The sequence below is a fragment of the Saccoglossus kowalevskii genome, chromosome 9, assembly GCF_978046115.1.
Source record: "Saccoglossus kowalevskii chromosome 9, keSacKowa6.1, whole genome shotgun sequence".
NCBI lineage: Eukaryota > Metazoa > Hemichordata > Enteropneusta > Harrimaniidae > Saccoglossus > Saccoglossus kowalevskii.
This window is the reverse complement of record NC_140649.1, coordinates 28876638-28902302: the sequence shown is the minus strand read 5'-3', so window position 1 is coordinate 28902302 and position 25665 is coordinate 28876638. Positions and strand designations below refer to the sequence as shown.

The window sequence follows — 25665 nt, the reverse complement described above, 5'->3', positions numbered from 1 at the left end:
GTGCAATGCATTATGGGAGAGAACTTCCCATTGTGAAAAATGGCATTGGAGACTACCTGCACATATCAAAATTTTGAAATTAATATTAAAATTCATATCAATAATATATAACTTTTATCCATATCACTGAGCAAGATTGCACAATATAAAAAAAAAAAATTCAGCATAGAAACTAGTGCAAAAATTCAAATTTTGTCATTTGTCAACATACGGGTACTGAATAATAAAAATATTACTTATTTTGACACAAAGACATTACGTAAGTGCATGCGATACTAATATCCAGCAAATATGGTATTTTTCAATAATTTTTTTGTTAATTTTAAACCAAATGGACATAATTTTGGGTATTCAATCAATATCCAAAAATGTTATCACAAGTTTTTGTTTCAAAAGTGTTATATAATTATTGATTTTGACGTGTGTGTTTTTTTTGTCTCAGTACGAATATTTGTTTGTGAAAAACTGGCTATAAAAATAATGCAAAAATTGACATTTTTCATAGGAAGACATAAAAAATGAATAGTAATCATCAGATTTTCCTTATAATTGACAATCATAAGTACCCGTTTTATAACTACATATCATTATTTGACCACATGCATCTATAAAAAATGTTGATATATGGTGAGAACTTTTTATGGCGTTATTTTATGTGAGGCAGAAACTGAAGAAGGGTGATGTAATTCTCGTACAAAGCAAATGCAAATTTTTTAATAGGGAAAAAAACTTTACACTTTATCAATTTCAACATAGGAAAATTTGAAAGATCGTGCCAAATTAATTTTCGTGAAGCAAGTATCATGGCTTTAAAAAGACGTAATTTACAAATTATGTGACGGTTAAATACGACCCTTTGGTCAGATTGTGTGAATCTCGGCAATCTAGCTAGGGGGTCTATTCTAAAGCTTAGAGTTGTATCCTGGGAAGACAAAATGGCGGCAAGTACAACATTGTGGAGGTCGCATTCTCGTAAAACGACAACTTCTGGTCAAAAATATAAGGGGAGTTACAATGTTGTGAGCAGGCTACATACAAGAGAGGTGAGTCTTCCCAATTCAACCAGATTTATTGATCATTTAGTCAGGGAAAATAATACCTCGTTCGAATTACTGTTCGGAACAATGGCCGCAAATAGGTGACCAAAATTGACGGGGAGTTTGTTTTCGTTCGCTGCACGCTTGTAAACAAGGTAAATTATTAGATTGATGACGCTGCCGGCTTTAGGTTCGTCTGTGGCGTTTGGCTTGTTATATACACTAAATGATTTTCTAGGAATGAGGTTCGTATGTGTAGACTGTGTTGCGATTTTTGTAATCTTAATTCGTCTCTATCGATTTGCCACTAATCATACTGTTTACTATCAGGTCTGTCTTTGTAGTATACACTGTACATCTGTAAAACAGTTTGTGTAATAACAGTTTATATATGTGTTATAAGATGTTAAATTTTAATACACTATTCTTATCAAAAGTAATAACGTATAACTACTTTTTGCCATTATTGGTGGTAGTGTGAGAGGAAAGGTTGGGGCTTTCACTTCGAGATGCAAGACCTTGACCAGCAATGCACACTATATTCTGTACGAACCATCTGTATTTTAATATTGTGAACATTCTTCTAAAGTATGTTGTTCTACTTTACGCTTTGTCACTCACAAAAATAGTTTGTGTGAATGATTTATGAATCATATGGAATAGCCATTATGACTCACTCTGAGTTTACAATCATCACCTGGAGTCTTAATACTGTAGTCTGCTACTACAATGTTCTTAGGGAAAGCATAGAAATTTATTTATGGTACATTGTATATCACGTTTTCTTGGAAGGGTTTTCAACACATGAAAGCTCTTTAGAAGTTGAGTGTTGATTTTTTTTTTAGCACCATGAAACGGGGGTTGTGTCAATATTCCCGTGGAGTGAGTCGCAACACAGTTCAACAGCACCTAGTAAGGGAATGTTATTTTCTATATAATTATGGCATGATCAAATTTGAATAATATATTATTGAATTTATTCAGTTTTGTCTACTTGTAATCAAGAAAATTGTCCAATGGTTCTGCATGTCTCTGTTGATCTCTTTCAGTCTCTGAATGCTGTTAGTACCAGATTCTGCCGTAAATTTGCCCATCCGAAAAATCGCCTTGGGCGATTTCACGGCTGGTGGGCACTTATCTGGGGTTCAAAATTTCATAAAAAGATCACCAAATATTTTTGGGAGACTTATTTTTTCATTGAAAAATCTGGCAGTTGGCGAAAAAAACTATTGCAGAAGCTAATCTTTTTTTTTTGCTGAATTAAAAAGTGGATTAGAATTTCATTACAATGTCACCCAGTGTCATTTTTCATTTATTTATTTATTTTTTGGCTCCACTGTTGACTTTGTCGAGCCGAGCTTATCATTATGAGTGATTGTCTGTCGTCGTCCATGTCAATGTTTTACTTCTTCTTGAAAACTACAAGCCTGAATTCTTTGATACTTGGTGTATATGTACCTTGGGTAGACCTCTTTTAGATTTGTTCATTTCATGATGATATTTTCAATTCTCTAATTTTGGTGAATACTTTTGTAATTTTTTGTAAAAAGTGATTTTTTCGACTTCTTGTTAAAAACTGCAAGTCTGATTGCTTTGATATTACATATATAGGTACTAAATGTGGATCTCTCTCAGATTTGTTCATTTTGTGATGATATCTTTAATTCTCTAATTTTAGTGAATATTTTTGTAATTTTTGGTAAAAAGTGATATTTTCGACTTCTTGTTAAAAACCGTAATATCGAATGCTGTGATATTACTGGTACATATATACATGTAGATACTACATGTGGACCTCTCTCTGATTTGTTCATTTGATGATGATATCTTCAATTGTCTAATTTTAATGAATATTTTTGTAATTTTTGGTAAAAAGTGATATTTTTGAATTCTTGTTGAAAACAACAAGTCTGATTTCTTTGATACTATACATATTGTTCATTTTTTAATGATATCTTCAGTTTTTTAATTGAAACGTGCATTGCTAACAGTGGAGCTATCTCAGCCGACAGGCTGCTTGTTATACATTTTTGGCTCAATGGACCATAGGTCCGCTGAGCCTATGGGATGGGTTTCTGTCTTGCGTCTGTTGTCCGTCTGTCTATCTGTCTGTCTGTGCACGACTTCTCAAAAACCGCCAAACCATTTTACTCGATTTTTGGTGTGTGGATGGCCTTGATGAGTGTAGATGGTAATTTGTTCATGAGAAGTCGATCTGCCAAAAATTATGCAAATTATCTCCCCAAAACTCTACTGTGGCGGTCTATAGTTAGAGCGCCATCTATAGTATGGTGTTGGAATAACTTTGTTTATGAATAAATCTGTGCGTCCCTGTGTCGGTCAGTCGAATTGTTTCCGTCTGTGTGGGCAGGTCGATTCTCCTGTTAAATCGACTGAATTCCTTCCAAAGACTGAACTAAAGTGGTTATGGATGTTGTGGAACTCTTGGGACAGACGAAATCGTGTTTGCGTGGAATTTAGTAACTGGCAGAAGTTTTTTCCGAAAGTTGTAGTTGTGTGGATCGACCGCAGAGGTTGCAGTCTGCTGTTGCCATTGTGTTGAACGAAACCGTGGTTGAACCTAGCTGCAGTTCTGTAGCTCACTTGGTTTCGCTGTCAGTTATTTCGTTCGTCGTGGTGTTAACGCGAAACCATAGAGCTACAAAATGTACTGTTCCATCCTATGTGAGTTACACTATTTTACCGAACTGGAATCAGGTCGGGTCGTAACAGCCGTTTTTTTTTTTTCCATTATTTTCGCCTTAAGTTTCGACCTTTCTACTGTCGATGGATCTCGAAACTATTTCATCAATTATTTTGAGGGCGATGGTCTTGAAATTGGTCGATTTCAAGACGAAAACCGCGAAAAACTACAGCCATATTGAATAAGTTATCGTGACGCAACGAGGCGTCATAGTTTTCCCATTTCACGCGTTTTTCGTTGTGAAATCGACCAATTTCGGACCATCGCCATCAAAATAATTGATGAGATAGTTTCGGAATCCATCGAGAGTAGAAAGGTAGAAACTTAAGGTAAAAATAATGAAAAAAAACCCTTCTGTTACGCCCCGACCTAATTTCAGTTCATACGAATATAAAATGGTCATTTTTGGCCAAAAATTCTATTTTCGACTTCTTCTTCAAAACCTGATAGCCTGAATGCTTTGATACTTGGTGTGTTCCTTGTGTTGACATCTACTAGATTTGTTCTTCCCATGGCCATATCTCTAATTCTCTAATTTTGGCAAATATTTTTGTCATTTTTGGTTAAAAATGGAATTTCAACTAACCACTATTTCCAATGCTTTGGTGTTAGGCATACATGTGTTTATTATTCCATTGACAACTTTGTGTGGTTGTTTGGCGATATTTCATTTAAAAGTACAAACCTAAACGAAAAGTTGTGGCATATACAGCACTAATCTTTTGTACAATAGCCGTTTCGAAAGTATATTCTAAACGAAGTTTTAAATAAAAACAAACACAATTGCATTGCGTAGCAGTAAGTGATCACGGTTGCACAATAGGCCTTGCTGCATTTCACAATTGTTGATTATTACTCAGTTGTGATTATAATAACGTACAAAAAATAAATTCGTTGAATTGTTATGAAATGCAAATAAAATTCAACTCTCATATAAACGCTTGATGCTGTCGAGTATTCGTCATGTTCTTTTCTTGCATGAGTTGACCTAAGGTCAAATCGCTAATTAACTAATGCATGACGATGCCAACATGTTCAAATTACCATAGCTCATTTAAATATATTAATGTAATTGAATGCAACGCAGAAAATATTTGTCAATGTTGTAGTACGATCGTTTGGCTTGGATTTTGATGGGGAAAATGGCAGGATTTTTTTAAAATAAAAATATAGTTGTTTTCAAAAGATAAACTAAGCATCAAAAGAGTAATTTAACATTGTTTACAGTGATAACAGCTCATTGTTAAAATGAAACTTACCTATTCACGCTAGTCACAATAATCGTATGCTTGAAATACAATAGGTGTCAGGAACGATTGAAATGACGCCAAAATATTTAAAAAACAACTATAAAAACTGCTGTTTAACGGCTCAGGCCAAATTTACGGCAGAATCCGTTACTCACTATCAAGTATAACTTTGTACATGTAATTGCCTAGCAAGATCTCTTTGTTGGCACATCACTAACTTTTGCAAAAAATAAATTTAAAAACTCTTTTGAGCCATATTTGACATTACAAAACATTAATCACAGTAGGGCATTGCTAAAATTGAGAACAAGCTTAAAAGTGACAAGGGCAGGCACATTTACACATACCCTAAAACACCACTTAATAAGAAAGAAAGTACAAATAGTGCAACATGAATGTGAATGAGGATGAATTCCACTTTTCCAAAATATGGAAACTTGCGCCAGCAACTTTTGTCTGAATTAAATTTTCTACCACATGATTCACACAATACCAATCATTTATTCAATTATTAAGGTAGAAATGCAGGTTTGTGGGCACTTGGGAGTGAAATTTTTTTTTTTTTGCTTTTTATTGTCCAAACAGTCTTGGCTATAGACTGTTAAAATTTTGTAGAATTGTGAATAGTGGAACATACTCAAAAAGGATTTTAAAATATAGATAACAGGTGCAAACATTCTCTCTTTTGAATGCTTAGCAAGATTTAGCAAGGCTGTACATAAATAATAAAAGAGAAACATGGTAAAAAAAAAGAAATGACGGGCTCTCCATATTATGCACTATGTTTAACTTTTTACAAAACGATAATACACTTAAATTTGGAACTATTACAGCCATTTTAATTTTACTGAGTGAATTGTTATGCAAATTAGCAATCATCTCAGCTTCTTTTTAGTGCACATCCCAGAACTTTAAAAAAAAAATAGCTCCTAGACGTTACCGGAGCTTGGCTGGAGCTGTTTACTACAGCGTGACAAGCAAGGAAATAATCCCTATTGTTTAGGAGCGTATTTATAGTATACCTGGGCCTTTAAGGTTTCACAGTTTATTTACAAAGCCTTTCAAGAAAGAATACATGTAGATAGTTAATAGTTTTGAATTTTATTATTAGTCTTTAAAAAAATATTTTTAACACATTACATTTTACTTTTATACTTAACATTATAATATTTTCTCTTTCTTTAATATTTCATTTATGATTATTATTATTACATGTATTATACTTATATTTGTATTGCTACTGTACTGGTAGAAATACTGTATTTCTAAAGATGCAATAAATATTATTATTATTAGTGTACATGTACTGATTGATAACATTCATTTTCAGCTTAAAACATCACAATTGAGAAAAACTGACATTTTTTAGCAGTCTTGTTTTGACGTAAAATAAAATTAAGCTTTCAAGTCAAATGACACTTGTGATAACAATGTTTATTTCATGATATCTTTTTTCAAAATACATTCATATTATTATTATTGTAAGTCTTTTTGATAAAATGGCATTGCTGTCTAATCTGTTTCGCCTAAGTCAGTGTATTTTTGTAACATTTTTTCATATCATATCTACCGTACTACTACGTGTATATTAATTCTTTTGCATTTTGGAGGTGTTCATTTGCCTTAACTGAAGTACATGTAATTACAGCGTTGTACATGTAGCATGTTACATGATATTTCACATACTGGTAGTTTACATTTCTATGCCATTCACATTATGAAGCGTTATTCTCATTGAAACCGAAATTCATGCATGTCATTCACACAAAGCCCTGTAACTATAAACTCACAATACTGATACTGTACTCTGTAAAATGTTCTTTCATGCAAATAAGAGGATGTGCCCTAAAAAAGAATAGTCAATGTCCTAGTCATCAAAATCAACATAGGACATAATCCTAGTTATATTTCTACTACATGTATAAAGATCAATCCAAGATCAAATGTTTTAGGAAACCAGAACAAAATGGTGCCTGTATATGCATACCCCCATCTCCACAAATAAAAAATTGATAAAATGAAGTCATATACTAATAAATTTCACTCAGATGCTTCCAGAATGGCGTTAGCATTCAGATTAAAATAATAAACATCAAAACATGCATTTGGACAGTTTCATTTTCTAACCAGGTGCTGAGGGACTTGTGGCCTTGACAAGAAAGTGCATAGATGTTGAAAATCAATTCCATGTAACTGGTTTCACAAATCTCAGTTAAATACAAAGGCTCAACTGTGATTTTGGGTTAATGTACTTTAACCTTTTCACCACCAGACTTTTCCACGACAATTTTTCTACGCTTTTTTTTTTTTATCCTTCAATGTTTCTGGAAATGAGCCCAAATTTTGGAGTCAATTTTCAGTTTTGACTGAAAAAAATTTTGTCTGTTTTTGTTCTTTTTTCTCTGAAGGAAAGTGCTGCAGCTTATAAACAGGAGTATTCTGTGAATTTGTGATAAAAAGACAGACCTGGTCGTGAAAAGGTTGAACACTTTGAAATTGCTACATGACATTTTATTGACACCTGTTTGCGAAGAACACAATGTCTGTGTGTGTCTGTTTCACTCAAGAATCAATTATCAGATTTTAATGAAACCTGGTACATGCATGTAGATGCTCTGGGATAATGCACTGACTTCATTTGTTTTTGTTGGCAATCCTATGCATATTAATTACCTAATTTGCATATTAAATAGCCAAGTTTAAGCATTTTCACTGGTTTCTCAACAGATTTGAATTAAACTTGGTACATATACACATTGTATGCCCTGGGGTATAGCACTGACCTGATTATTTTTTAGCTTCGCTGTCGACTTTGTCGAGCGGAGCTTATCATATGAGTGATTGTCCGTCGTCGTCGTCCATGTCAATGTTTTACTTTTTCGACTTCTTCTTGAAAACTACAAGCCTGAATGCTTTGATACTTGGTGTATATGTACCTTGGGTAGACCTCTCTTAGGTTTGTTCATTTCATGTTGATATCTTCAATTCTCTAATTTTGGTGAATATTTTTGTCATTTTTGGTAAAAAGTGATATTTTCGACTTCTTGTTAAAAACCGCAAGTCCGATTGCTTTGATATTACATATATAAGTACTACATGTGGACCTCTCTCAGATTTGTTCATTTTGTGATGATATTTTCAATTCTCTAATTTTGGTAAATATTTTTGTAATTTTTGGTAAAAAGTGATATTTTCGACTTCTTGTTAAAAACTGTAAGTCCGATTGCTTTGATACTATTCATATTGTTCATTTTCTAATGATGTCTTCAGTTCTTTAATTGAAATGTGCATTGCTAACAGCGGAGCTATCTCAGCCGATAGACTGCTTGTTTAATTGTATTCCATGCATATTAATTACCTAATTTTCATATTAATTAGCCAATATTTTTCTTTTTCACCAGTATCTCAAACACTCGTCAGATTTAATGAAACTTGGTGCATGGATGCTCTGGGATAAACTAAATTAACCAATTTATAGGAGCTCCACAGATTACTTTACTACATTGTACCACTTATGTTTTAATGTAAATAGATATATACAATGTATGTGCTTTTGAGTAATCCACAGATCTGATTACTTCAGGGTTGAAATCTATGCATACATGTGTATTAATTAATTACCTACTAAGTATAAATAGTTTTATGTGTCCTTATTATGCATGACTGTAATGTACTAAGCACTGCTGCAGATTGTGACATGCAACCAGTTCTATAATGAAGGCATCTGACAATGTGATATGACTAATGCATCAGATGACTATATATGGTCATGTGACCTCATTAATATGCATAACTGTAATGTACTAAGCACTGCTGCAGATTGTGACATGCAACCAGTTCTATAATGAAGGCATCTGACAATGAGATATGACTAATGTATCTGATGACTATATATGGTCATGTGACCTCATTAATATGCATGACTGTAATGTACTAAGCACTGCTGCAGATTGTGACATGCAACCAGTTCTATAATGAAGGCATCTGACAATGAGATATGACTAATGTATCAGATGACTATATATGGTCATGTGACCTCATTAATATGCATAACAGGGTTCTCCCCAGAAAAAATGCATAGCGCCGGGGCTAATTTGCATAATAATTTGCATATCATTTACATATCTTTCCTTCATTGATTAACAGAACTTATTTACAATTATGAATATTAGTAAGCTCAGTAACAGGGCAAATATTTTTTTTAATGGAATCAACACATTATGTTTCACAATTTAGAAGAGTTTGAAACATTCTCGAAATACAAATGCTACAGACTAAAAACAAACACAAATACATTATTGTTGCAATTTAATTGTTTTGTAAAACGTTGAAGGAAACGCATTCAAAACGTTAAGCCAGATTTATGTTCACGAATCTCATAATTTTATTCACTCCAAAAACATTCTCCTTCAAAAAATCGATCACGTAATTAATTGACGTATTGTTGTAATTTATTATTCGTACCATCAACTTCTAAAACGTTTACAATTACAGTAATGAGCGAACAAATAAAGCTTCAAAACGATCATCAAAGTTACGACGTGACATAACTTACTTGGCCATGTTATACACCAGTTATAGCAATAATTCCTCAACAAATTTTACTTCTTTTTTTTTTTGATATGAAATGCAAGTAAAATCCGACTTATTTTTATCGGGAGCGATTATTTTTGATCACTTGATCGCTTCGGTAAAAAAAAACAGACCCGCCATGATGTTTGTGAAACATTAGCATTTGTCCTTTGACCCGATGGGTCAAGAATTCCATTAACCAATCAAAATGCCGCATGGTAATGCCGGTAGAACCCGAAGTTTTCCGAATGGTAGTGATCATAAAAATTACAGTGCGGAAGTAAAGCGATGTCGTAGCACGATGTCTTGGCATCGATTTCAATTGAAAACTGCATGACAGCTTTCGAAAGAGGTGATTTGCAATTTTTAAAAGGTAAATTAGGTCTTGTAAGAAGAGTTTTTACATGATTCGCAATGATAACAGTTCAAATGTATTTTACCAAATCACGCAATAAACACATTGTTTTTTCTTGAGTAGCGTGAACTGATCGTGAACTCCAATTTGACCATGTTATATCGAGGTGGAATTGATTTTGAAATAATTTTAGCTTTCAATCTAAAGACTGTGTCTATCGCAGAAAGTATTTACTTACAAACAAAGAGGTGCTAATTCCACAAATTTGACTAGCCGCTACGTATCGTGCGACTAGGTCTATTGTTTATAAATTATAATCCACGACTGGCAGGATGCGTGTCGGTCGGTACGTAATTATACCAACAATCAGACAATAGTCCTCGTCGGAAGCATTTCCGTGGTGGTCACTAATTTTGAGTGACGGCCGGGGCCGACCGGCGTGGCGAACAAAGCTTTTTCACATCTGATATTGGCATGTCAAATATGAAATCAAGCGCCGAGGTGGGAACACATAGCGCCGAGGTTCCAAGTGAAGCGCCGAGATTCACAGGTATAGCGCCGCGGACCTCGGCGCTAAAAAGCCCTGGGGAGAACCCTGCATAACTGTAATGTACTAAGCACTGCTGCAATTAGTGACATGCAACCAGTTCTATAATGAAGGCATCTGACAATGTGATATGACTAATGCATCAGATGACTATATATGGTCATGTGACCTCATTAATATGCATAACTGTAATGTACTAAGCACTGCTGCAGATTGTGACATGCAACCAGTTCTATAATGAAGGCATCTGACAATGAGATATGACTAATGTATCTGATGACTATATATGGTCATGTGACCTCATTAATATGCATGACTGTAATGTACTAAGCACTGCTGCAGATTGTGACATGCAACCAGTTCTATAATGAAGGCATCTGACAATGAGATATGACTAATGTATCAGATGACTATATATGGTCATGTGACCTCATTAATATGCATAACTGTAATGTACTAAGCACTGCTGCAGATTGTGACATGCAACCAGTTCTATAATGAAGGCATCTGACAATGTGATATGACTAATGCATCAGATGACTATATATGGTCATGTGACCTCATTAATATGCATAACTGTAATGTACTAAGCACTGCTGCAGATTATGACATGCAACCAGTTCTATAATGAAGGCATCTGGCAATGTGATATGACTAATGCATCAGATGACTATATATGGTCATGTGACCTCAATAATATGCATAACTTAATATCTTAAGAACTGTTGCAAATAGGGACATGCAACTCGTGCTATAATTTTGTTGTCTGACAAGATATACATGTATAATGTATGACCAAAATATTAAGTCATCATGTACAGTATGGTGTTTTTTTCATTAAATACTCGTGTAGATGTAGATGTTCTACCATAGCTACTTGGAACCATCCTGTTCATTACTTGCAGAACATTTTTGAACGCTGTATTTGCTCTATTAAAAGCTCATGTGCTTACTGTAAATATATTTTTACGATAATAACAAGTCTATAGTCAAAATATGTATTTCATTGATTTTGAATGCAATAACACACAATTTTTGCCTTATGCATGTTGAAGATGTGCTTCTAATATAGTAAATACAGTATTCCTTATTTTGTACTTCGTGCTTCCAATACCTTCAGACACGATGAGTTCTTTCTAAAATTTCTTGATTACTGACTTGTTTTCCCATCATATTCCTAGGTACATGGTTCACTACAGTCAACAAAGTATAATTTTCCAGCTCCTAGATCTGTCTTTGGTAAGATTCCAGGACGACTGTGCATTCCTCTTAAATACATTGTTGATGCAGAAACACTGATTGATGAGGGGTGAGTGACAGATTTCCTTTTTCTTCCCTGAAAAAAACATTTTAGTCTGTATGTACATCCCTAAAATCCTCTTTTTGGTTTTGGCTGCACAATACATTACCACTACATTATGCCACACTGTGCATAGAATTCCTTATAGTGATAGGCTGACAGATGTATTTTGAAAATTCATAGCTAAGCACATCATGCTGTTTTAAATATCTTGCATTGCATATTAAATGTAATTTATGAAATTACTGCATTATTCTTTGGTAAAAACCATTTCCCCATGCATCTCATGATGAAATTCTCATTAAATATTTATCAAAACAACACATTTTCATGATCATATTTAATCAACATAATGCTGTCATACATGTCCGGATAATATTGTTTTGTTTGCACTCCTTAGGCAAAATAAAATAAATTTTGTGTTTTCATTTTTGGGGGGAATATAGAATTTATTTCTATGCAAATTAGCAATAGTCATTCTACCAATGTATTTTTTAATTTTTATTCTCTATGTTTAATGACTAGCACTTAATTGTATCAAAAATATATATTCAGAAAACTTAACTTAGATTTTATTTTTTGTGTGGGTAGTTAAACCATGATTTGTTCAACTTCTCAGAATGAGTAAACTCATTGGGAGAAAAAAAAAAAATAAGATCAATATCTCTGTCTAACTACCAAGTATTTTTAGACCATTTACAGAAACACACAATTAGTTTTATTATATTGAGGCGTACATGTAACAGACTGTGACAAAGAGTCTGAAGTCTCTCATAGCACACAACATAAAATCACAGAAGCATAGTGACAATTGACTTGAGACATTTTCATTAGAAATAAAATACATTGTGCAGTTAATGTGTATCATCTATTTATTTGATCTGCTGTTGATTTGATAGACTATGAATATGATCCAATTAAACATCTGTATTGCCTTAAGCATGCTGCTGTAATTGTATGCCATGTTCCCTGTTCACTCCGGGGAAATATGCACAATAAGTATTTTAATAATATATCAAGTGTTGTTAACTTTTATGCAGAAGTGACTTTATTGTAGAAAATTTTAATTTATCACCATTACAGTGTCCATTGTTTTTGAAAATTGTAATTTTCTTCATTAAATAAAATTCAAGTCATACATGTACATACGTAGCAAGGTACAAGATTAGAAAACAGTGTGCAATGTTCTAACATGCAATCTTGCTCCATTTTTACTTTGTGTAACTTTACATACCGTTTTTGCTCTATTAGTAGTGCATGCACCTATATGTAAATGTTTCTATGGTCAAAATAATTAATATTTTAATATATGTAATTCTACTACAAACTTAATTTTATATGCATTTCTATGGAAGACGTGCTTCTAATAGAGCAAATACAATACTATTTTCAATTAGAATGCACCAGATTTTTTTTAGATTTTTTTTTTCTGTGTTTTTATATTTTAGACATGTGTTTCTAGGCTTTACTAAAGATGGTCAGTTTATTTTGTCCTATACGCTACGAGTTGAAGCTAACGAACACACCGCGTTACCTGTCTATGTCTACAGATTATATTGGTGGTTATTTAAATATTACCAACCGATGGTTAAGGTATGTATTCTCTGGTATATTGATTTAATGATGCCACCAGCTAACTAGTGAAAATTTTAAATGCATTACAATTTCTTGATGGTTTATTAAACAAAAGGTTTCACAGCCCTCTACATTGTGAGCTGTGGCTCACCAAATGCGAACAAATAAATGCCATGGCGAAAGAATAAATGAAGCAGGAGCAAAGCAGCAAACATGAAAAAATTATCATATTTCAAAAATACCTTAGATTTAGGGCACACAGTGTACAGCTTCTAATATCTCAGCCTATTTTAACAAGTACCGTAGAAATATAAAGGTGACAGGACAAAGTTGTCCTGCCACCAATTCATTGGAAAAAAAGTAATATCATTGGTGACATAGTAATCAGGAGATAAAACGCTGTCCTGTGGAATAGATTTTTCAGCTTCTGATTTGTCAACCAATGTAATTTTATTTTGCACTTCATATCTATCTCTACGTTCAAATATAAAATAAAACATTTTTTGTTTAGAAAATAAGTTTGTTTGAAGTAAGATAAACTTCATTTCTAAACAAAATAAATACTGTGTATGATAAAGTAGAAAAAGCTGAATAAGGGTATACTTTGACACAAAATACAGTGAAAACCAAAAGTTGAAAAAATCTGCTCCACATGAGCAAGTGAAATAAATGCCTGTTACATAACCACTGACTAGAAAAACTTTTGGCTTTGTAGCAAATAGTGAAGAAATATAAGATGATTTTATTTAACAACTTTTCCTTACTTAGATTTTGGTAGATTTTTGATACAGATAATTTGTTTTGAATAATACATGTATTTGTGACCTGTTATCGTAAAGTAACTTTTTGTTGCAATTAAAGATTTAAGTCATGTTCATTATATTTTCATTATTTTGACTTCATACATGTACCATCAGATTACTGAAAATGAAAACAAAAATTGGCTCATCGAATGTCATAGTAAATGGTCAAAATTGTAATTTTTACTCAGTTTTCTTTGTCAAAGTGGAATCTGGGGGAGGCAAACATTTATAGTGTAATTTGTTTAAATCTAGAGTCATTTACTATTGTGAACCTGGTTGGCTATGGTTATACGACACTCAATTGCTATCATATCATTATGATAGGAAGATGGTCACACAATCATGTCACATAATCCCAAACATAGAATATTGTTTCTGCACATATTGAGGAATTAATCATATTTTACTTCGGCCTTTCCGGTATTCTCAGAATTATCTCAAATATATTTATTTGCTTTTTAATTAATTTGTATTCTGTACGCCATAATATATTGATGTCTTTTCACAGGTGTCTGAAGTTAGATTGTTTGGCGAAGAAGAGATACAGGATGATCTGTATATAGCAGTGTGTAGCTGGCCAACCGATGCTTCCAAAGTCTTTGTCTATGGCAGGTAAAGTGCTGCCAATTATATGAAGATTGTAAAATCTTTCTACCCCAATTTCACCAGAATTTTGTAAAATAAGTCCCACCTTGGGTCATTCTGATAAAAAAAATTGAACTATATTTCACTTTAAATTTCACTTTCAAGCAAAGATATGTGTAAATTTTATGTCCCAATTGACTTGAAATTCAAGGGGTATTGATGCAACAATCATCATGTTTCACTAGATTCACTGTCATTTCTTACTTGTGTATGCCTTTCTAATGTAACATTTCAGGAATGTACGTCAATAATAAAAAATCAGATCTTACAATGATAATAATAATTTTGGTGACTTCCGTAGTTCAATTGGCAATGTGTTCCAATGCCGTGGTGCAGCACATGAGAAAGAATGTTTGCCGAATGATTCTGATTTATATTTTGGTTCATGTAAGAGCTCTGTATTTGTTGAACCGAGTTCGCGAGGTGAAGATCTAAAGTGAATTAAGTCTGATATATATTTAGGTGACATGTCATTCAGTGCGTTTAGTAGCATCTTGTATTCAATTCATGGGTAGCCAATGCAAATATACTATGCAAATAATGAATGGTTTCAATAAGTATAGATAATGTGATTATATTACAGTTGTCCTTCAGGAGGTAACTGTGATGAGAAGAGACAGTGCTATGTTACAATCACAGCTGTACCTCCAACTTCACCATGTAAAGAATGTATAAACTTTCAAACTGCCATGAAGAGTCAAAATAACAACATTTACAATGATGGTAGGTTATACCAAATTATATACTTTACATGTTTTATTTCAAGGTGCAAATTGAATTATTTCCTGATTTAGCCCAGGATTTTTTTACTTTCCATCATGTTACTAGTGATTCATGCAGACATGACCCAGTTAGTGAAATATCAATGTTGTTTGCCAATTCTATCCATACTTTGAGTTTCAAAATAATGCATTTTTAGATTTGCTTCTGTGAACTCACCTGGCAACACATTGTGTTTGTGTGGTTCGTCCAACATGCAGACATCATTAAAGTGGAATGTTGGTGCTACATTTGTATTTCATGAACTGAGTACTGTATTGCGAATTCTTCCATTTCCTGTTACCAGCTCACTTCCAATCAGCTTGGTGTACTAGAATATGGGAGATGACAATATTTTTTGAGCTTATAATATTCATTTATTTTTCAGAAATATTTGACAGTGATACCCGGCCATCAAGATGTCTGAAACACGGCTTTGTTGTTCATACCAAATATGAACTTTCGCCGCCATTTCCTCTGTTTGCACCAAAATACAGTCTAAAGCGAGATGGACTAGCTGTCATCAACACTGGATACTCTCTCATTGCTCTGGGTGTAAAAGTATACTGTGGTAGTGCTGCTACCAGTACACAGAGTAGTCTGTACTCTACAAATAACACTGCAACAAATACACAGACCTCTACTGACAGTGAAAAACACTCCTTCAGTTCACAGGGTTATATAAGCAGTCCAGAAGCTACGCTGCATGGACTGAAAAGTTATCAAGACCGTCTTTCTACAATTGTGCAAGGTGTTAGAAATACTGCTGTCGGTATGGAACAGTGGGATGCAAACACCGGTGCTTTTGTAACTATGCAAGCTTGTCAAGATACGCACACTGCTAAAGAACAGCCTTCATTAAGCGGCCTTCCAATTTTAAGTCAGTCTCAGGAATCTACTTACAATCAGGAGTACAGTATTTCCACGAGTGATACCAAAGCCACCTCACACAGCCTTTTTGATGCTAAAGATTGTATGCAGAGTACATGTGCTAATCGAGGTTTCAAAAGAAATGACAATAATATTGCTCAGATGACATGCAAAGTGACAGAGGAAGGAGAGAAAAAGATGGTACAGATACATAGTGATCTTGTCAATGAGGAAACCTCTGATGCGCATTTGAATGAAAATGAAGAGATTTTCAGTAGTTTGTTGACTGAGGTGAAATATTCTATGGTGGCATCCACATCTCAGGGCTCCCAAATTGATGACAGTGATGCTACAAACTTATCCTCAATCAGTGATAAAGAGGAGGTTTTCAATCAGGCGATGGAAAACTCGCCACGGGTGTCGCTTCATGATGACGATGAGGGTACTGTTGAAAAAGAAAACACAAATGCTAATAAGTATCGCAAATCATCAAGAAAACGGAAAAATGAACAAGTCAGAAACAGGGTGACCGTAGCAAGAAAGTTTGCCACTGTCATATGCAGTCAGGGCAGTGATCTTGGAGACTTTGACCTGACTTCTCCTAATTTGTGTTCCCAAGATGATTCAAGGAATTTATTATGTGACAGTTGGAACCACAAAACCCATGACAAAACTGATCAAAAGTCTATGAAGAGCATGCCAGAAGGGATTCCAGTAGAAAGAGAGTGTGTTTTAGGGGAGGACAATTTTGGCTGTGAGATTGACCAGAGTTGTCCCATACATGGTGCTACTACAATTAATTTATCATGGAGTATTAACAGTGTTAGCGATCTAGAGAAATGTACTTGTCAACAGAGAGGTTTTAATTACTCTGTACGCAGATATGTAGATTGTGTACCAGAAACTGATTCATCACTTGACATTGAAGGTAATTTTCCTGATTTCTTCTTTTCTTCAGGGCATTATTAAAAAAAATGAATAGGAATCGCATTTGTGATATAAAAAAATACTACTTATAATGTAAAACTCTCTCAAAATACCAACACAATCCTTACTACTTTCAACTTTGAAACGGCTATGACATTACCGGTAGTTTTGCAAAAGATGCATATACATGTACTGTAAAATACTTTATTTATTAATTTAATTAATTTTTGCTGATTTTTTACGAGTTGAATGTAAAATATAGGAAAAAAAAGTATATTCGCTGGATTTTATTTTCACTGAATCATTCCTTCAGCAAAAATAGCGAAAATTAGTTCCAAGCGAAAATAAAGTATTTTACAGTAATCATATTTTTTCTACGTTATTAGATGAGTTTCATAGTATGTTACCATTGGAGGTTCACGGTGCTAATCACTCACTGATGACAAGGACTAGAAGATCACCGGATATTCAGGTATTTATCATGAAATTTCAAGCTTTTTATCTTTTTATATAGAATAGGTAGTTGTCTCAGTGTCATTAATTTTTTTCCTATTGTAAGTTTGTGTAGCATATACATGTGTTTATGGTTACAGTATGTAAACATTGAACTTTTCAAACAAATTTTGTTTTTCATCCTACTCATTGATTTCATTTGGTACCACAATTTTGGCTCAGGATTGCATTGATTGCATTTTCAGAACACGCTGCTGGTGGCATAAAATAAAAAAAAATTCAAATAAAAATTAACAGTCTACATTATCACATCTCACTGCTGTTACGCATGCTGTGATTGGTTGAGACTCGGCCACATGTCATTGAATAAAAATAGATATTACATGGTATATTGCCCACCAAGTGGATATTACATGGGTACTAAAACCACTGCACAATGATACTGCACGTAACAAATTGTTGTTCGCTACACTGGTGCTGCCCTGTTTTGAAGGAACTTTAGCCATCCGAAATAAACAGCGAACGTGCCAGAATTGATTTTAAGTAAGATATTCTGTTTTGATGTTTAGGCTATTCTTTATATGAAGCAAAAATGTATGACAAAGCCGCCACTGAAATTTTGCAGCCATGATGACTGCGGCGCAAATGATAACTGAAAATGCTTTAAGTTGTGTGACTCGTGAATAAGTATCGCAGTATAAGTTCGTGAGAAAGTAATTTCAGTTTTTTCCACAGCACTCTGACATTTTTATCTGGCAAAAGTTATTTCTCAATTCATTTCAAAAATGTTATACATATACTTGATAAATTGAGTGATTCCCACTGCTGAAACACTTTTACTAAAAAGAATATCTGTGGCTGAAAATAACATTTAATCTATGTTATTCACAGTTTTTTCAGCAAACAATGTATGTCTGCTATTGAGTAATGTGAAACTTGTTATAATACATAAAATAAAATATTGCATACTTCAAATATAAGTGTTGTTATTTTGTGGGAGAGCGGGTGTGAGTGATGCATGGTAGATGTGATTGTGCATGGTGGATGTCTGCTCAATGTTATAAAATTAACACATGGCCATTCAAGCAATATCACAATTTGTTGTCTGTCCTCAGGCTGTTGGTCATGACCATAATATTGATATTGTAATAATATCAATATTATGGTCACCATCCCTTGGGCAGTCAACAAATCGTGATATTAACCTCACAAACATGTGTTATTATTTAACTATGTCCATGAGAAAATTTCTTGCTATTGCAGTCTACCCATTAAATATTACATGCAGTGTACTTAGTTTTGTTGATAATTTTCATGAAAAAATTAAATGAATTAACCTAAAGCTTACTTGATAAAATGTATTATGCTACTCCCACTTATGTTTATTATTGGGTTTGTATAATATTGTATGCAGTGTTCTCTTTAGAATGTACATTATACTGCAAATTTATAGCACCAGCTTGTCTTAGTTCGAATGATTGGATTCAGATTAATGGCATACACATTTTTACTTCTATAGGGGCAGTACATTGAAGTGAAACAACTCACAATGGATGCAGAACAATACATCAGTGAGACAGTCAGATCACATGCAAAATGGAAAGATAGATATTTGGATTTCACTGATTATGATATGCAAATTCTTGATGTAAGTATTGAGCTAGTTGCACTACACCAAGCTTTTCCCAGATCTACTTCTCTAATTCTATTCAAAATCCAGATTTGCAACTGCCCGATGTAGCAATGTAGTTGGTATAGTAAGAAAAATGTTTCAGTGTTTCTAGATACATGTTAATTTTGTTAAGAGATGCAGACGAAGAAAGATTTTTTGCCATTCCCCAAAAACAATTAACATGTGCGCTAGGATAAAAAATGCAAATTGTGTTTTCAGACCTGTATCTATAATATGATGATTACAACAACTCAAATAATTTGCGATAATAAAAATCTAAATGCATGAAATAATATACAAATTATTTTTTTGTTCATGTGCATTATTTGAATTTCACTGTTAAATTCAATGAATTTTGTTATTGAATAAAAACATGTATGGAAACATTTACCATGATTTGATCTATAATTGGCAAGTATAGTGAGAAATTGACTTCCTTGGCACTGTGACTGATAATTCCGATGAAGCTTAGCAGATACATGTAGTATGCAAATTTGATAAAAAATAACAATGAGACGTCTAGGTTGCAACTAATACAGGCATTCAAAAAACTAGGTTCATTTGTTTCTTCAAAATAATATAATACAAACTCATTTTTAGCTCCGCTGTCGACTTTGTCGAGCGGAGCTTATCATGTGAGTGATTGTCCGTCGTTGTCGTCCGTGTCAATGTTTTACTTTTTCGACTTCTTCTTGAAAACTACAAGCCTGAATGCTTTGATACTTGGTGTATATGTATCTTGGGTAGACCTCTCTCAGATTTGTTCATTTCATGATGATATCTTCAATTCTCTAATTTTGGTGAATATTTTTGTCATTTTTGGTAAAAAGTGATATTTTCAACTTCTTGTTAAAAACCGCAAGTCCAATTGCTTTGATACTACATATATAGGTACTAAATGTGGATCTCTCTCAGATTTGTTCGTTTCATAATGATATCTTCAATTCTCTAATTTTGGTGAATATTTTTGTAATTTTTGGTAAAAAGTGATATTTTCAACTTCTTGTTGAAAACCGCAAGTCCAATTGCTTTGATATTACATATATAGGTACTACATGTGGACCTCTCTCAGATTTGTTCATTTTGTAATGATATATTTAATTTTCTAATTTTGGTGAATATTTTTGTCATTTTTGGTAAAAAGTGATATTTTCGACTTCTTGTTAAAAACCTCAAGTCCAATTGCTTTGATATTACATATATAGGTACTACATGTGGACCTCTCTCAGATTTGTTCATTTCATGATGATATCTTTAATTCTCTAATTTTGATGAACATTTTTGTAATTTTTGGTAAAAAGTGATATTTTCGACTTCTTGTTGAAAACCGCAAGTCCAATTACTTTGATATATTATACATATAGGTACTACATGTGGACCTCTCTCAGATTTGTTCATTTTCTAATGATATCTTCTGTTCTTTAATTGCCATGTGCATTGCTAACAGCGGAGCTATCTCAGCCGACAGACTGCTTGTTAAAGTAATTTGGATCATTTAGATATAAATGATTGCAATGCCATGTTATGCATACATGTACAAAGTTAGAGCATGCACGAAAAGGATTGAATTTTCATCAATATTTTGAATGTCATCCATTAAAATGATAGTTTAATAAATACTTTTTTAAATGAACTGGGTGTGCAAATTATTAATAGACATTGTGATTTAATTTTGAATTAATTTTAATTGGTTTTTATGGTATTGGCATGCATGTACTGACTCAGTTTGCATGCAACATTAGAGCCAGCCGTGTTACTCCCCAATCGTCAATATGGGTAGAATCTGGATGCCAAGCTGGAACTTGATTATGTGGGTGGAGTTTGAATCTGCGAAGTAGTGGTCGTTGATTATCAGGGTGATAGAGATGAATCTGAATGAGAGCCTAGCATTATGATGTGTAGGGGACAGCTGAGCATGAATTTAGTTTCAAGCAAGTGTATGCAGGAGATAACTGAGTGGAATATGTTACACACCAACAGATTAGTTATTATCTATTTCAATTTAAAACTTATATTATTACTTAACTATTTGTATGTTTGTTCTTGATGGTAGGTATGTCCTGATTCATGTAACGTAGCAGTAATGATATTAGCACTGGTCAGAGCTAAACCTGAATATGATCCGTGGAGTCTAGATTTTGAATATGAAGAGTAAGTTCAACCAGTTTTTATTCCTTTTGCTTAGTGTTGGAAGCATCGATTATTCATAAAGTTTGTACTCATAATCGTATTTTGTTTATGGTGGAGGTTATATCTGTGAATGCACGAGGATGCTGTACGAAAACAAAATTATTTCCTCTCACAGATTTGCTCATTTTCATCGTGAGATTTGAAATTGAATTGTCATTGCACATGACACAAGTTACATACCCTTGTCATATGAATCCTTGACATGGCTGTACAGTCAGTTTGTCAGTCAGACTCGTAATATCCATGTGATGTGCATTACTGTATTTCGCTGAAATGTGTTTTTGTGGTAGTTACATACAAGGATGTTGAAAGCTTGGGGGGACGAGGGGGCTTCTAGTCTGTGGCGCGAATGTCTAGAACTTTTACTTGAATGATGCTCCAAAAGTTTCCATTACCTCCTCAAACATCGCCTACTGAAAGCATGTACATGTTGGGGTACAGTAACGTTGCACTGTGGATTGTGTATGTGTGTTACATAACTCCTTTATTTAGTATATAGGGTGAATGACCTGTTGTAGTATATCATGCATCACCTGCTTAGAGTGATTATTTATCTGGAATATTCATATGGAAAACATGTATTTCATTTATATGCACAGAATAAAGTTGAACAAAATATAGTTTATAAAATCTTTGTATCCCTATATATGTTTGTGAGACATTTGAAGAAGGACAAAGTATGTTTGATCAACTTGTTAAAAACTTCCCCAGCCCCCTCTTTATTGCATGCGCATAGCAACCTTTGGTGAAGGGATTCGGTAGACTCTGAGGACTAGAAAAATAAGAGTATCAAGATTAGGTTGTTGTACTTGCTTCCAGAATACTTACTACTACCTGTCTCTCCTAATTATAGTGTTACTCCAAGGTTGTTTCAGACAGGATTCAAGTTTTCATGGAATTTGAAAACAGGTATGTGAATGCTTTACAAATGCTAGCTACATGGATTTATCAGTATTTAATAAAGCAGGTGGTTTATGATAGTGGGAATTCATCTCCTAATCTTATCTTAGATTTAATGACTGGCTCAGTTATTAGTGCAAAACTTTTGATTTTGTAACACTTACCGTACTATGTTAGAACTACTGTAAAACATGTCTTTTTAGCAAATTTAGCGAGAGAACTGATTTACTAATTCAAGCTGTCGCTTATGACTTTATTATAAATTCAAAATGGCCAAGGCTTGGGGATTTGTATACAGTTATCCGGAACATAAAAATCTGGGACGCTTCCTAATTACACTTGACAGTTTTTCTTTGTTTTTATTGAGGTGATAACTCTTTTGGCATGCGGCAGACAAGTATTGTGAAAACAGGAAATCAACAATGACAAGAGAGATTCCCTAAATCAACATTTCGTTATTACGTCATTTTACCACAATTCGCTAAAATTGCATGTCGCTTTTTCAACATGTTTTACAGTATTTTGAATCCATGGTTATTTATTTTCTGTTTAGTTTCCTAGCATTATTTTGTGTATTTTTAGATTTAAATTTGAATTTATTCTATTTCTCTGGGCAGTTTCTACTTGAATTTTTTTTTCATAGTCAACATCCGCATGGGCACAGATGTTTTGTTTTATGAATATATGTACTAGATATGCCTATAATTTGTTGTAATATTTTACTGTAAATTAGGTCTGTATGAGACGCTTGAGATAGAAGACTTGAAGGAGTTTGACCAAGCTCAGTTATGGTGAGTAGAGTGACATTTCAACAACCCTATCTCGGGCATACCTGGGCCACCTTCATTAAAACTTGTTATTTAATTTGCCCATGGATGCATGTGCATTTGTTGTTTTGATACAAAATGTTGATATTCTTTGACTGATTTTGTATTGCTTACGTATGTGAATCATTTGGTATAATTTGAGTAAATTCAACCAATCCTAAACTGGACACTTTTAAATTGTGTCACTCCCTCCAATCTTGGCCGGCATTCCGGTGAAACAAACAAAACAAGAACACATTATCAGGAAAGTGTAAAACACTTTAACTTGTTTTTTCTTTGCATGTAAACAATTCTGGCAAAGTTAATAGGTGATTTTCCATTCAACTGCGAGATCTTGCGTATTGCATAAAGTCACAGACCGAACTTCTGTCGCAAAAATCAAACGATTTGATTTTGGACTTGAATTTCTAAAGGCCGATCTTTGACATGAAAACATTGCATTTAGATAGCCTTGATCGAATTTGACCATCATCAAAGGTGTACAGCTCATTATTAAGTGTGGAAATACACCCAGAATACGTTCGCGTTTGTTGAATTTCACGCGATGTTTGACGCCACTACCATGCTATGACCTTCGTTTCTCCTGATTTTACTACGTTTGATTTCATGCATAACGCGGGATCTCGCAGAGAACAGAAAATGGTCTATTGGCTGCTTGCATTAGCATAGAGTGAATAAATGTGCATGCAATGGACCCTTCACTGTATGATGGTTAGCATGCTTATTAAGCAAAGTTTTCAGCAGAGTACTGAATTGTCTAGTCTTATTTTCAGTAACCTATGGAACCCTGGTAAATATCTATGTCAGAAATTACAGCGTGATTTGTCTATACCCCAGGCATTTGTTAGAAGCGTTCATGTCCTGACAAATGAAGCTGTCTGGAAACGTAAGTTGGTATTGAATTCATAATGTATAACACCCCATGATTACTGCCTGACAGTTAAACTGTTGAGAAATACAACTTAACAAACTACGTGTTTACATGTATGACCATAAACCTTTGTTTTACACCTATTTACACAGACAGTCCTACGTTGTAACATTTGTACTTGTTTTTGTGCATTACATTATGAACAAAGAAAACATGCATACAACTATTAAAACATCATAAATGTCATGCATATTTTAGATTAATGGTTATTGATTTAAGTAGCAAACTTTATGACAGATTATTTTGCCTGCCTGTTTTCTAACATAAAATGTGTTGACCTTGGATTTTGGAGGTCACACGCTTGACAGTGAATTGAATAGTCACATATTATTCTAAGATACTAATAATTAAATATCATTATGACATTTCATGGAACAACAACTGAGTAGCCATGAACATGTTTACAAACTGTACTGAGCTAAACAATTTTGTCTTTCAGGTCAGTCTTTGAAAGAACTTGTAGACCCAGTTCATTTTGTAGCTATTACTCTGTGAGATTAACCTACCAATGCGATAACCAGAAGTGACTTGATGCAGCAATGTGGTGTTGTTGAAATGGATGTATTGAGAAGATGCAAAGCCTGGAGAGTTGGTGTATATTTATAAAACACTTGATTTAACAAATATACATTCATGTATATTTATGCATTGAACACCAGTGAATCATTGGACTCAAGTGCAAAACTGAACACTGAATGTGAATATTTTAATATTCACGAACAATTGTTTTGGATACTATTAAACATGTGTTTTTGCCACTGTTAAATATTGGAGATGCAGATATATTTTTTCAACTACATTATTCGTTCTATGAAAAGCACATATGTAAGAGAAGCACAAATAAGCCAAATAGTGCATGTATTGTATGCTCTATCATTAAACTATGACTTATTATGACCATAGAAACAACAATGTCATTTACGTAAGTACATGTGCTTCTAATAAAGTAATTATTGGTTTGTGCTGAAATTATACCCACAATTATTCCATGGGTCTCCGACCTGAAAGGTACTTTCTTAGCTCTTGTGTGCTTTGAACACTCAGTTGTGTGTGCACTAAGTAAATAATACTAATACACAAGTGTAGAACAAACATAATTAGTTCATGGCTCACATCTGTGTAGCTGTATTTTAATGTTCCTTGTGTGGCTTTGAATGTTTTCTCAAATTATTTGAAGCTTGATGCCTACTGTTATTTGTGTAGCATATTTAAGTCCCTGTTTAGACAAAGTATGAAAACAGAATTTTTAGTCCCCGTTCGGACGTAGTCCGAAAACGGGGACTTGTGTTTTGCCCTGTGTGCGTGCGTGCGTCCGTGATCACCTGTATCTCGAACATGCATGAACTGA

At 33.7% G+C, this 25665-nt stretch overlaps 1 protein-coding gene across 1 annotated transcript; it reads left to right on the top strand.

The window, feature by feature from the left end:
• The first annotated feature begins 918 nt into the window (after positions 1-918).
• Positions 919-25286, top strand: LOC102805067 (DDB1- and CUL4-associated factor 15-like). Its single transcript, XM_006812543.3, has 13 exons — positions 919-1043; positions 11647-11774; positions 13214-13358; positions 14652-14755; positions 15372-15511; positions 15936-17345; positions 17731-17816; positions 19317-19445; positions 21523-21620; positions 22513-22568; positions 23293-23350; positions 24160-24272; positions 24757-25286. The coding sequence occupies exons 1-13, from the start codon at positions 936-938 to the stop codon at positions 24810-24812; spliced, it is 2631 nt and encodes an 876-aa protein (XP_006812606.3). The 5' UTR covers positions 919-935; the 3' UTR covers positions 24813-25286.
• Positions 25287-25665: the final 379 nt, after the last annotated feature.

Excerpts from the sequence above, each read along its gene's own strand:
- LOC102805067 (XM_006812543.3), top strand. The coding sequence starts at position 936 with ATGGCGGCAAGTACAACATTGTGGAGGTCGCATTCTCGTAAAACGACA. Across the intron at positions 15,512-15,935 it reads TAACAACATTTACAATGATG|AAATATTTGACAGTGATACC; the intron begins GTAGGTTATACC and ends TTTATTTTTCAG. Across the intron at positions 19,446-21,522 it reads ATGATATGCAAATTCTTGAT|GTATGTCCTGATTCATGTAA; the intron begins GTAAGTATTGAG and ends TCTTGATGGTAG.